At 52.9% G+C, this 14,097-nt stretch overlaps 1 protein-coding gene across 1 annotated transcript; it reads left to right on the top strand.

Annotated features, from left to right (window-relative positions):
- The first annotated feature begins 3 nt into the window (after positions 1 to 3).
- Positions 4 to 13,572, top strand: LOC102457845 (uncharacterized). Its single transcript, XM_075916718.1, is given in 5 exon segments — positions 4 to 133; positions 9,147 to 9,347; positions 11,284 to 11,400; positions 12,116 to 13,390; positions 13,393 to 13,572. Coding segments are annotated over 4 exon segments (1,722 nt in total). The 5' UTR covers positions 4 to 133; positions 9,147 to 9,160; the 3' UTR covers positions 13,536 to 13,572.
- Positions 13,573 to 14,097: the final 525 nt, after the last annotated feature.

Raw genomic sequence — 14,097 nt, 5'->3', positions numbered from 1 at the left:
CCGGCACGCAGAGTGAGGGCAGCAGCCTCAGCCGCGGCTACTGCGCATGTCCCGCTCGGGGACGCCTGCGCAGTGCGCCCTAAGAAGCGAACTGTGAGACCAGCTGCTCGTGTGGCTACAGCCGGGGCAGGAGGTGAGAGGCCGAGGGCACAGGGATCTGCGGGCAGCAGGGGGCGAGGGAGGATGCGGCGGGCGAGGCGGGTTGCACTGCGGGCGGATTGGGCGCTGGAGGGGATCAGGCTGCGGGGGAGGGGAGGAATCGTGGGGCTGAAGGGAGCGAGGCTGGAGCAGAGGGGAGGAATCGTGGGGCTGAAGGGAGCGAGGCTGGAGCAGAGGGGGGGGATCGTGGGGCTGAAGGGAGTGAGGCTGGAGCAGAGGGGGGGGATCGTGGGGCTGAAGGGAGCGAGGCTGGAGCAGGGAGGGGGAATCGTGGGGCTGAAGGGACCGAGGCTGGAGCAGGGAGGGGGAATCGTGGGGCTGAAGGGAGCGAGGCTGGAGCAGGGGGGGGGATCGTGGGGCTGAAGGGACCGAGGCTGGAGCAGGGAGGGGGAATCGTGGGGCTGAAGGGAGCGAGGCTGGAGCAGAGCGGGGGGATCGTGGGGCTGAAGGGAGCGAGGCTGGAGCAGAGGGGGGGATCGTGGGGCTGAAGGGAGCGAGGCTGGAGCAGAGAGGAGGATCGTGGGGCTGAAGGGAGCGAGGCTGGAGCAGAGGGGGGAATCGTGGGGCTGAAGGGAGCGAGGCTGGAGCAGGGGGGGGATCGTGGGGCTGAAGGGAGCGAGGCTGGAGCAGAGGGAGGGGGAATCGTGGGGCTAAAGGGAGTGAGGCTGGAGCAGAGGGGGGGATCGTGGGGCTGAAGGGAGCGAGGCTGGAGCGGTGGGGGGGATCGTGGGGCTGAAGGGAGCGAGGCTGGAGCGGGGGGGGGAATCGTGGGGCTGAAGGGAGCGAGGCTGGAGCGGGGGGGGGAATCGTGGGGCTGAAGGGAGCGAGGCTGGAGCGGGGGGGGGGAATCGTGGGGCTGAACGGAGCGAGGCCGGAGCAGAGGGAGGGGGGAATCGTGGGGCTGAAGGGAGCAAGGCTGGAGCGGGGGGGGAATCGTGGGGCTGAAGGGAGCGAGGCTGGAGCGGGGGGGGAATCGTGGGGCTGAAGGGAGCGAGGCTGGAGCGGTGGGGGGGATCGTGGGGCTGAAGGGAGCGAGGCTGGAGCGGGGGGGGAATCGTGGGGCTGAAGGGAGCGAGGCTGGAGCGGGGGGGGAATCGTGGGGCTGAAGGGAGCGAGGCTGGAGCGGGGGGGGGGAATCGTGGGGCTGAAGGGAGCGAGGCCGGAGCAGAGGGAGGGGGGAATCGTGGGGCTGAAGGGAGCAAGGCTGGAGCAGAGCGGGGGGATCGTGGGGCTGAAGGGAGCGAGGCTGGAGCAGAGCGGGGGGATCGTGGGGCTGAAGGGAGCGAGGCTGGAGCCGGGGGGGAATCGTGGGGCTGAAGGGAGCGAGGCTGGAGCAGAGGGGGGGAATCGTGGGGCTGAAGGGAGCGAGGCTGGAGCGGGGGGGGGGATCGTGGGGCTGAAGGGAGCGAGGCTGGAGCGGGGGGGGGATCGTGGGGCTGAAGGGAGCGAGGCTGGAGCGGGGGGGGAATCGTGGGGCTGAAGGGAGCGAGGCTGGAGCGGGGGGGGAATCGTGGGGCTGAAGGGAGCGAGGCTGGAGCGGGGGGGGGGAATCGTGGGGCTGAAGGGAGCGAGGCCGGAGCAGAGGGAGGGGGGAATCGTGGGGCTGAAGGGAGCAAGGCTGGAGCAGAGGGAAGTTGGGGGGGGATACAATTTCCCTTTGCAGACGCTGCACGTTCCTTTGCTCCCCACTTCTCTGCCTCCCTTCCCCCATCGCAGCACGATCCTCTCTTCGCACCGTGTCATTCTGTGTGAGTGAGAATCGCAGCCCGTTTGCAGGCTCTGCCCAGTGTCATGTAGAAAGCGGCTACCTAGGACAGTGGTCGGCAAGCCGCGGCTCGCAAGCCACATGCGGCTCTTTACACGCTTTAATGCGGCTCTTCTGTGTGCCGGGCGCCCGCTCCCCTCCCTCCTCTCGGGCGGCCGCCCCAAAAGTCTAGTTACTAGACCAAGCCGCAATTCAAACCGCATTTGGAGTGGGGCGGGGCCGCAGGGGGCGGGTGGGCGTGGGCCGGGATCCAATGGGGCTCTGGGGGCGGGGCCTCACCTGGGAAGGGGGCCGGGTGGTGTTTCTCGGCACCTCCTGCTGCTCAGCGCCGCTTCGTGTGAGTGCCGGGCCGGGGGGCAGTGAGACGGGGGGGCGGGAATAGGAGGGCATAGAGATAGTGGGGGGGGGGGTAAAGGAAGGGGGCTAGAGGCGGGGACGGGGAGGGCGCCGCCCGGGCAGAGTGGCGGGTGGAGGAACCGTGGGACGGAGGGGAAGATGGGGCGGGGGGGAGAAGGAGGGGGCAGGGGCGGGGAAAGGAGGGCAGTGGGGCGGGGGGGGAATGGATGGGGCAGGGGCAGGGGCGGAGGGGGAGAAAGGAGGGGGCAGGGGCAGTGGGGCGGGTGGGGAATGGAGGGGGCAGGGGCGGAGGGGGAGAATGGAGGGGGCAGGGGCAGTGGGACGGGTGGGGAGAAAGGAGGGGGCAAGGGCAGTGGGGGGGTGGCGCCCGGGGCAGCACGGCGCCCGGCCGGACACACAGCGGGGCGGGGGAGTGGACGAGACAGGGGCACTGGGAAGGGGTAGAGGACGGGGCGGGTCAGTGAGGCGGGCGGGGACGGAGAGGGCAGACGGGGAAGTGGCAGGAAGGGCGGGGTGCGGGAAAGGACAGTGCGGACGCGTGGAGGAGGGGCAGATCAGACACTTCTTTTCGTTGCGGGAAGTCGGGGTGTCTGCATTGCATGGTCGGGGGGTGGTGGCGTTGGGGTCTCTACACGGAGCTGCCTGTCTCTGGTGCTGGGACCCCAGTCTCTTGGGGCGGGCTGCCTTTGCTCGCGGGTCTCACTCCTTGCTTCACAGCTCGTTTGTTTTGTTGCGGAGCCTTTTCTCAGCTGAGACCCCCACCCTGGCTGGCCTGTGCTGCTGTTGCGCTTTGAACGTTATGCTAAGCATTTTGGAGCATTTAGTTTGAACCTGTGTAAAACACTCCTGGGCAGATAAACGGCCCGGGAGAGTAGAGGGGTGGATTTTAGCGATGCTTCATTCTGAATTTTTGCTTGGTCTGAAATGAGAGAAGAAGTTTCTTTCTGTGTGAATTAAACAGTCTGTAAAATACTAGTTCTTTCTTATCGTAATCACTCGGAGGGGCCTGTGCAAAGATACTCAGTGCAGAAGGTCCCTTATCATGATAGCCAGAGACCCGACAACACACAGATACCTCTAAGAAGTGTTAACAAGAACAGCCGGGATTCTGGAAACTGGAAGCTCTCTAAAAATCCAGTGCAGTCTTCACCCTTGAGGTTACTCACTTCTTGCAATTGAACAATGAAAATGTTGCATAAATTGCTGGTTTCGTCCCCTTGGAGGCTAGTCTGATTTACCCCAAGAAGAGAGTCACACTTTCAGGCTGGGTCCAACTCAAGTTTATTGGTTGCAACCAAGGTACTGCTAAGGAACTCAATGTTCAAATCAGAGCCGACCCCCAACATCTCATAGGCAGGGGTTTTTATAGGGTTAACATCCTTCCTGGTTTAGGTGCCTTAACATGATAGGTTACTTCATTATTGACATTTAGCATTCCTATAGGTCAGGTTAATTTTCTAAATGAGGTTAAATACAGTGCCTACTTGCTGACTTTGCGGTTACAGCTATGTTACATTCATTCACTTTTGCTGAACAATGGGCGAGCCATACTTCCCTTTTCCCTTTCCTGCTTGAGCCGGTCACAAGTTTAAAGGATGTGGAATCTATCCATATCTCTACTTAACAGAAGACTGGTTTCACTTCCCCTCGTCTCCTTATTATAAGTTATTACCTGTGACAGGCCTTGACCTTTGTCATGTCTTACTCCTATACAAATAGCAAATATATCTAAGCATTAACAATGTATGTATATTGTACGTGCCCCTCATAGGGGAATCAATAGCTCCGGGGGATTTGATTTCCCTTTTACACATCAAAAATAGGGCGATTGGGTTGCAGGATTTGGTTTTTTTTATTGTAGCCTTTCTGTAATTGTTCCAGTGAGTTAATGCACTTCCTCATGTTTGGATTGCAGATACTGCTGGGGAAGCTTTGTTTATTTAAAACTGACCTGCTGGGAGGGGGTTGTTCCTTTTGTGCTGCTTTGTGATGTGTAACTGTAGCCTGAACATTTTAAGGTTTTATTTGCTTTCTGTGACCTTATAGTTAGGAATTTCAAGCTTGAGATGTGAATTTGGACAGAGGGAGACTGATCTGAAATACTGAGCTGGCAGCATAGAGATGGTAGTTGAACTTCTTTGCAATTTAGTTTACTTAGCTATAAGGTATAGATGAAGAGCCCTATACAACTTCCACAGAAAGATGGAGTGGGGATGAGGATTTTCAGAAAGACCTATTGATGGAGGATTAGAGATGTAGGGGAATCAGAAGAGAACAGTTCACTGCTGAGGAAAAGGGTTTAACTCATGCTCACTAAGGCACAGCAATTTAGCTTTAAACTTGGGTTAGCAGTGCTAGCTCATCTGAGGCTGCCCTATAGACTTTAACAGTATACTAATAAGAGTTAAATGCTGTGTTGCTGTATCTTCACTGTTTTGTCCTAAATTAGCTACCCTTGAGTTAAGCATACTTTTTTTATGTAGACATACCCAAGAGTGGTGAAAAGGCATACTTGCATGCAGAATATTCTCAATAAAAACTTATTGAAACTAAAAACAGTGTACCATCCTATGTATTTTCGGGTTTAAAAATGTGGCTCTCAAAATAAATTTCAATCGTGGTTTTGGCGAGATTTGGCTCAGTTGAAAAAAAAGGTTGCCCACCACTGACCTAGGAGATTGTGCTACTCAGGAAGATTTTAGGAGCAATGCGCATGCGAAGACTCACTGAGCACGCGCAGTAGCTCTGTTGAAGCCCCTGCCCTTCGTCCTGCCCACTGTACAAGTTTTTGCTGACTTATTTTTAAAAGCAGTTAAAAACGAAGATAAGAGATTAAACAGAGGAGGGGTATGAAAATTGACTGGGCAAGCGGGTGAAGATTCTAAGGCAGGCTTAGAATCAGTGCTAGGGCAGACTCGGAGTTGGTAGGGGGAGGAGCGGCACGTAATTTCAGCTGCTGGAGGGACACAGGGGGCAAAGCCCCAGCACAGGCAGGGCAGAAGAGGTAAAAACAGTCACCCCCGTGGGAGTGAGGCACCAGTCAAAGAGTGGCCATGGCAAGGGGGCTTTTTAATTTTGCTTAAACCTGCTTTTTTATAATTTATTCAACTCGGAGGTAGTGAGCATGCTCAGTAGGGCTTCAGAGGCCTCTGCCCTTCTCCCTTCCCTTACTATCTGGCTGAGTCTACATTGGCGTGCTCTTGCGCCAAAAGTTGCTGCCTGTCCACACGGGCCGGGAGTTCTTGCGCAAGAACACTGACGTTCTAATGTATGAAATCAGTGCTTCTTGTGCAAGAACTGTGATGCTTCCGCTCAGGAATAAGCCCTCTTGTGCAACTTTTCTTGCGCAAGAAGCCAATGGAGACAGGAAACATTAATTTCTTGCGCAAGAAAGCCCGATGGTTAAAATGGCCATTAGAGCTTTCTCGCGCAAGAGAGCATCTACACTGGCACGGATGCTCTTGTGCAAAAGCACATGCCAGTGTAGATGCTCTCTTGTGGAAGAGTTTTTGCACAAGAATTCTTCCGCAAAAGAGTTCTTGCGCAAAATCATGTGAATGTAGACAAAGTGGCCAGTCTAGACACAGCCTGCGTGTAGACGTAGCCTAGCAGTTTTGCTTAGCACATTTTAAAAGGGGTTAACAATGGCAAAAGGGGGCTAAAGACTGGACATGAAGTCTCATAATATTTCACACATTTGTGTTGTCTGCTGCCTGTGAATCACTGACTTGCACTCCTTTCACTGCCACCCATTTTCATTGTTGTTTTGCTCGTTGCAAATGTTATTTCTGTTACTTTACTTATTCCGTGCAGTGCATGTCACACTACTTTTTGTTTTTGTTTTAATAGCTATTGCTCAAAAGCACTTACCTAAATTGTGATTCTCTTATAGCACTGGCTACCTTTTATTTTTATTGTTGTAGCACTGCATTCCGAGGGCATAATATCCATGCATGCAGACTAATGAAAAACCTTCCCGCTTCCCCCCGCCCTCATGTCTGCTTGAACCAAAGTCAATCAAAAGAAAAACCTTCCCACTGCCTCCTTCCAGGTTCTGCTTGAACCAAAGCCGATCAGCAGACAAGGGAAAAGACACCCCTAAACCCCCCTGAAAGCTCCCTGAGCCTCATGCACATGAGTCCAACAGAAAGTCCAGCACCAGAACTGCACTGAACTCTGGGACAGAGGAAGCAGGGAAGCACGGCCTGATGGGAAATCCCTGCTCCAGATGCTAAGGACCCCTCGCCTACCCACACCCAGTTCACTAATTATCAAGCCAATTCCAGGAAAAAGTCCTCTATGGGATCCAAAATACTGAAGCTGCCTAATTGAATTATAAGATCCCTTTAAGGCAGGGATGGAGAATCTATGGCCTGCAGGCTGGGATGCTCTGGACTCCCTCCTGCTCCCTGCAATAGGGCAACTCTGCACTGGTGCTCTAGCCGTCCGGGGGAGGGTCTCCGAGGCTTGTTGCCCCCTATAGCCTATGTGGCTGGAGCACCAGTGCGTCTTGTCCTGCTGCAGGGAACCCTGAGTTTCATGGGCTGGATCCTGCACTGCATGTTCTGTGCTATAATGCTCATACTGCAGCGCCCACAGTGCACCTAGCATCAGGAGCATCGCTCAGAGTTAAGAGTCGGGGCACATTTATAAGGCGTTCCCAGCATGCACCGGCTTGCAGCTTCTGACCCTGCGGCAGGGCAGCCAGATGTGCTCCGTGCTTGGTCCTGCCGTGAGGGTGACTTGAAAGTAGGAATAAGAAATCCTCCGGAAAAGGCTTTATTTTCCGGAGAATAACGTCTAGACTGGCGCTTTTCTCCGGCTTTTCCCCAAGCCGGAAAAAAGCGGCAGCCATGTTAATGCAAATGCCGCAGGGATATTTAAATCCCCCGCGGATTTGCCTATTCCAACGTGCTACATTAGCATCCCTTTTCCAGAAGGGATGCCAGTGTAGACGTAGCCAAGAAGTAACTTGTGTGCTGTACCCCATGCTGATTAGTCTTCACCTGGCACCCTGGGAGAGAAGCTTGAAACATGACAACAATCCCTGGGCCTATAGAAATTTGCTAGATCTGATATTAGTGTTTTACAGTAGCAGTTTCTTTACACTGTGTAACTGTTCCAGTAGCAGTTTCTTATAGGAGCAGTTCCTTACTCCTGCAAATCAGAAACTGCCACTAGTAGCACATTCTTAGAGGAAGCAGTTCTATACACAGCACTGTATGGAACTGCTCCCTGTAGGATTGTGCTCCTTCTGGTAGCAGTTTCCTATAGGAGCATTTCTTTATGATCATACAAATAAGAAAACACTACTGGTAGCACATTCCTATAAGGTAGCAGCTTTCTACATTGCTCAATAATCTGTATCTCCCTTGCCAGAAGACCTGGGATATTTGCTTCCCTCCAGGTCTCCAGCAGAGTAGCTGCTGTTAATGCCAGTGTGTGTTTCTGCTGCCTGCTCAGACCCCGATTCGGTTACTTCCCCCAGAGCTCTGAGCTGTGTCTATCTGGAGCTTGTTGCTTTTCCATGGATCAGTCTCCTCCAGCCCCTGTTCTGACCCCTCAGTTACTGATAACTGATAAGGGGCTTGCCAGAAAACAAGTCATCCCCTTCTCCCCGCCCCTCCTCCGTGAGCCATAGTCTGCTGGTGAGGGATGAGCGATGAGCCCTAGCCAAAGGGCTGGGCCAGGTAACAGCACCATGCCAGGGAGCCTGGTAGGGGGAGAAAGTAGGAGTTTAACACTCCCTGCATCCTACCATTTGTGCAGACCCCTCCCTTCCCCATCTCCTGCATCCCACCTCCTGCCCAGACCCCCACTTTGAGCCTGTATCATGTCCAGACCCCACCTCTAGACCTCTCCTGCACCCTACCTCTTACCCAGACTCACACTCCACTCCCCAACAGCCCCCTCTTGCATACTGAACCCCTCATTTTTGTCCCCATCCCAAAGCCTTTGGGACCTCCACAAAATCTACATGTCTAGCCCCAGAGAAGTTAATCTGGCTCTGGGGGTAAGCCCTGAGCCTTGTTGCCTCCCCCCGACTTGTGTGACTGCAGTTTGTGAGGAGTGTCCTTTTTTCGTGCTGCTCAGACTAGGGGTTTTAAACACAGGAGCCTAAACTTAGACACTTACATTCATATTCAGGCAGGTGAACATGTGGCTTATTCATCAAAAACACTGGGGCTGTGTCTAGACTGGCAAGTTTTTCCGGAAAATCAGCAGCTTTTCCGGAAAAACTTGCCAGCTGTCTACACTGGCCACTTGAATTTCTGGAAAAGCACTGACGATCTCATGTAAAATCATCAGTGCTTTTCCGGAAAAACTATGCTGCTCCCGTTCGGGCAAAAGTCTTTTTCCGAAAGACTTTTGCCCGAAAGGGCCAGTGTAGACAGCACAGTACTGTTTTCCGCAAAAAAGCCCCAATCGCGAAAATGGCGATCGGGACTTTTTTGCGGAAAACCGCGTCTTGATTGGCCACGGACGCTTTTCCGCAAAAAGTGCTTTTGCGGAAAAGCATCCTGCCAATCTAGACGCGCTTTTCCGAAAATGCTTTTAACAGAAAACTTTTCCGTTAAAAGCATTTTCGGAAATTCATGCCAGTGTAGACGTAGCCTGGGTGCATGGAACGGAATCCCATTGTTGCAGATACAGCAATTTTGTAATTTCTCATATAGTGAGAGAAAAGAATACAGATTTGGGATCTAAGTTTCATTTGTTCCTTATGGAATATCTAGGCTCAAGTGTTTGCCGAAAATGGCTGAATCTAGCATGTGTATCAACAGGACAGAGTCTGGGGAGAATGGTGTGTAAAGGATTAAAGCTCCTTCTGAAATGTCTCCAATTGCTCTTCTCCTCCTGACAGGCTGCAGAACATCCATGTCTTGCTCCAGCTCAGCCCACGGCCTGCAGAGCCAGGAACAGGAAATGGCTGTGGTGGAGCCGGTGAGCTTCGAGGAGGTGGCTGTGTATTTCTCTGAGGAGGAATGGGCTCTGCTGGACCCAGGTCAGAGAGCCCTCTACTGGGATGTGATGCAGGAGAATTATGAGGCTGTGAGCTGGCTGGGTAAGGATTCCTGTCCCCGCGGGTATCAGAGGACGGGTGGGCTCTGGAGCAGCTGGGTGGGGTTTGGTTCAGGGTCCCTCATTGCCCCCCGCTTTCCCCCCCAGTGTCAGAAGTCTCAGCCCCAATAATGCTGGCTCCCATGTGAGAGACCTTCCCCTCCACGTCCCCTCCCAGGGGAAGCAGGTTCAGGGACATAGCAATGGTGCTGCTCTTCCCACAGCCAAGGTCTCAGTGTGCTTCCCCACCATCTTGCCCATGTTATGCCTTGGCCAGGGTGTCAGTGGAAGGGCCCTGGCAAGAACAGCAGGTACCAGGGTTCTGGGGCTGGGTCCAGCTGCTGTTAGTGCCTGCAGGATTCCCTTGTGTCAGTGGGCTGAGCTCCTGGAAAGAGGGTGCAGTTTCCAGAGTCCTTCTCTGCCTGTGGCTGATCTCTGTGACATGCTGTGAGAGGGGCTGGGGCTGAGGGAGGGTGGACGAGGAAGTTCACACTCTGCGAGCACTCTGTGGGTGTAGCTCCGTAGCAGATAAATGTGAGGAGAGGTCTTATTGCATTTCAGGCACTGCGCTTGGGAGACCTGGGTTCGATTTCCTGCCCTGGCACAGCCTTCCTGTGTGACCTTGGGCAAGTCACTTATGTTAACACAAAAACTTGGACCCAAGGTTCTTTATTTCCTTGTCTACCACCACTAATTGCTTATCAGTGTAGTTGGCCCACATGTGTAAAAGGTGACGGCTCGCCCTGGAGGGATTGCCTAGATATTACTGGAGGGTTGTCTCTGACTAAAGAACATAAACAACCATAATACAATAAAGTGAACTATGAGACACAGATTAGATGTCATTACAGTAGACGATACACAGAGATCTTTCATCTGCTTTATGTTTGAGATAGTTTGTCTGTCTGTGCATCTCTCTTTCCTATTAAACGGTAAGAGCTAGGACTAAAGATTTTAAGAGGCAGGTAATTGGATAATTGTGGATACAATTTATATCAACTACATGATTATTCAATAAGGGAAGGTACTACCCTCGCTGCAGGTTCAGTGTAGTGAGGGGCAGAGGGGAAGCCATGGTGGGGGCAGCTCCGGGCAAGCCAGGACTGAGCCGGGCTTTCTCAGTCCTGGCTTGCACCAGATCCAGCAGCCCCTGTCCATGCAGGTCCCGGCTCCTCCCCTCTCCCACCCAGATAAAGTGGTGGGCTGGCTGGGGCTCTGCACTCTCCTCCCCCCTCCCCCCGCCTCTACCCATGAGGACGTGAGATGCGCTTGAGGAGGGAGGGGATGCGAAGGAGTAGGAAGCCCGCATTCCACCATCCTCCGCTCCCCCGCCTGCACGGCAGTAACGGCCACACCCTCTAGAGGGGGCAGCTCTGCTCTGCGGGGTGCAGGGGTGGGGTCAAATGGCAAAGGGGTGTTGCGTGAGGGCATGGTGGGGTCATGGGATAAGAAGGTGCTGACTTGGGCTATAGGGGTCAGAGGATAAAGGCTCAAAGGGCACGGGATGTAGAGATGGGAAACAAAAGGTGTTAGGCACTGGGGAGCAAGGGGCTGGCTGGCAGGCAACATTTTATTTGCATATTCATTATTTGAATTATGAACATGTAAATATGCAAATACTTACATGCAAATACGGTTGGCCAAAAGTTTGTGAATGGGTTTGCCGGTCCGCAGCATAACAAATGTTGGGAGCCACAGCCCTAGAGAGTGCAGCAGAGCTCTCGGCTCCCCCGTGGAATAAGCTGGGCCATTCCTGAGGTGGGGGGATGCACCTTTATTGCAGGTGAGTGTATCCTGGGATCTTGTACCATGCGGAGCCCAGTCTCTGCAAGATGGCGAAGGAGCCTCTCTGGGTGGGTGACTCAGATCCTGGCTCTGGAAGTAGTAATGGCACAGATCTTAATGAACAAGATCAACACTTGGTTAATTGCTCCCCCAAGCAGGATTTCCAGTCTCCAAAGCTCATGTGATTTCCTGGGTGGAGCGAGGAGAGGAGCTGTGGATCCCAGATCGCCAGGGCTGTGAGGAAGGGGAGAGCATCAGCGACATCCACACAGGTGAGCAATCAGCTAAACTGACTCAGAAACCGATTCCTGTGTCCTCATAGCAAGTGTCACTTGTGCATTTTCATCACGTCTCACTGACCCTTCAGCCTGTCTTCAACTCCAGTCAGAGGGTGAGGGATAAAGGTTGTGTTGAAGCAAAAATTTCTCTCTGTTTTGGCGGCTAATAGACAGCTTTATTGATCAGTAAGGCAAGAGTGAGCCAAATGTGGTCCCAGCAGAGCCAGGCCCAATAAGGCTGCCTAATACAATCAATCCTAGTATCTTTATATCCTTAACCAAACAAATCTGACATCAGGATATCCAATTACAGAAATCATCAATTAAACTTAGACAAGCAAAGCCTTATCAGCAAGGATGGTGGGCAGGTACTAGGGAGTAAGGCTCTCTTAACGAGGTCAATTAACACATTCCAATAGCTCATCTTGCAGGCCTCTTTCCTGGGGTAACAGAAAGTTCACTCTGGTCTACGTGCAGAAGCAGAAAGCTGAAATGGTTTCTGTTATACAAGATGGCTTAGAGCTAAATATGAAAATGGTTTCCACAGTTGGGTTTTCTGCTCTGGGGAAGGGTTGTGAGAAAGCAGGATGAACTCAGCTCATGGTTATTGAACCTTTCCAGCCATTAGTTGGGTGTTTTCCCCCGTTCAGAATTTTCCTTTCAGCTCAGCACAGAGAATGACTCCTCAATTCTCTCTCTGTCCCAGCAGGTGATGGGATGCTGAGTGAGATCAATGAGAGGAGTCTTCAGCAGAAAGGACCAGAGCAAGTGGCTCCATGTGAAATGTTATTGGGAAGATCTGAAGGGCATGTTTCTCAGAGTGCTAAGCAGGGAGAGACCTGTGAGAGTCAGCATAGTCCAGAAAGGCAGCATGGAAACCATCCAGTGGAAGGACAAGGTAAATCCAGTCACAGGAGCAGAGAGATGAAAAGAAACACAGAAACTGTTCAACAGAGAATACCCACTAAAGAGGGACCCTCCATTTGCAAGAAGTGTGGGAAAAGCTTCCAACTGAGATCAATCCTTTTTTTACACCAGAAAATTCAGTCAGGAGAGAAAAGTTTCAACTGCTCTGACTATGAGAAATGTTTCAGTCAAGGCTTATGCCTTACTGACTGTCAGAAAATACATAACAGAGAGACACCCTATAACTGCTCTGACTGTGGGAAAAGTTTCAGTCAGAGATCACACCTCCTCTTACATCAGAGAGTTCACACAGGAGAAGATCCCTTCCAATGCTTTGACTGTGGAAAAGGCTTCCTTGGGCAATCAAGTATTATTAGTCAGCAGGGAAATCACACAGGCGACAAACCCTTCAACTGCTCTGACTGTGGGAAAAGCTTCAGTAGACGCTCAAGTCTAACTGTTCATCAGAAAACCCACACAGGCGAGAAGCCCTTCAACTGCTCTGAGTGCAGGAAAAACTTCAGTCGGCCGTCAGAGCTTGTTAGACATTGGAAAACCCACACAGGAGAGAAGCCCTTCAACTGCTCTGACTGTGGGAAAAGCTTCAGTGAGAGTCCAAGCCTTGTTAGACATAAGAGAATCCACACAGGGGAGAAACCGTTCAACTGCTCTGAGTGTGGGAAAAGCTTCCGTGTGAGTTCACACCTTGTTACACACTGGAGAACCCACACAGGAGAAAAACCCTTTGGCTGCTCTGACTGTGGAAAAAGTTTTAGTAGGCGCTCGCTCCTTGTTACACATAAGAGAACCCACACAGGAGAGAAACCTTTTAACTGCTCTCATTGTGGGAAAAGCTTCAGTCAGAAAGCACACCTAATTAAACATCAGAGAATCCACACCAGAGAGAAACCCTTCAGCTGCTCTGATTGCAGGAAAAGCTTCAGTCAGAGGACAGCCTGTGTTACACACAGGAGAATCCACACAGGAGAGAAACCATTCAACTGCTCTGACTGTGGGAAAAGCTTCAGACAGAACTCATCCCTAATTAAGCATAAGAGAACTCACACAGGAGAGAAGAGTCCAGCTCTTCTGACTGTGTCAAAACCTTCAGGTGGAACAAATACCTCATTGAATATCAAAGACTCCACATAGGGGAGAAATGCTATACAGGCAGTCCCCGGGTTACGTACAAGATAGGGACTGTAGGTTTGTTCTTAAGTTGAATCTGTATGTAAGTCGGAACTGGCATCCAGATTCAGCCGCTGCTGAAACTAATCAGTTTCAACAGCGGCTGAATCTGGACGCCAGTTCTGACTTACATACAGATTCAACTTAAGAACCCCAGGCATCCCCAAGTCAGCTGCTGCTGAAACTGATCAGCGGCTGATTCCAGGAAGCCCAGGGCAGGAGCTTCCTGTAGTCAGCCACTGGTCAGTTTCAGCAGCGGCTGACTTGGGGACGCCTGGGGCAGAGCAGCTGGGGTGCTGCTGGGTTGGTCCAGTAGCACCGCCGCTCCTCGGCGCTACTGGACCAACCCAGCAGCACCCAAGCTGCTCTGCCCCAGGCATCCTGATTCAGCCGCTGCTGAATCTGACCAGCAGTGGCTGAATCAGGATGCCTGGGGCAGAACAGCTGGGGTGCTGCCCGGTTGGTCCAGTAGCGCCCACAGCGGCGCTACGGGACCAACTGGCAGCGCCCCAGCTGCCATACCACAGGTGTCCGGAGCAAAGCCATGGAGCACGGGGGCAGCGGGACAGCCCAGACGCGCCGTGGCTGTCCTGCTGC

Source organism: Pelodiscus sinensis, unplaced genomic scaffold (assembly GCF_049634645.1).
Source record: "Pelodiscus sinensis isolate JC-2024 unplaced genomic scaffold, ASM4963464v1 ctg177, whole genome shotgun sequence".
Taxonomy (NCBI): Eukaryota; Metazoa; Chordata; order Testudines; family Trionychidae; genus Pelodiscus; species Pelodiscus sinensis.
Note: the sequence above shows the minus strand (reverse complement) of the source record. Positions and strands in the feature narration are given on the sequence as shown.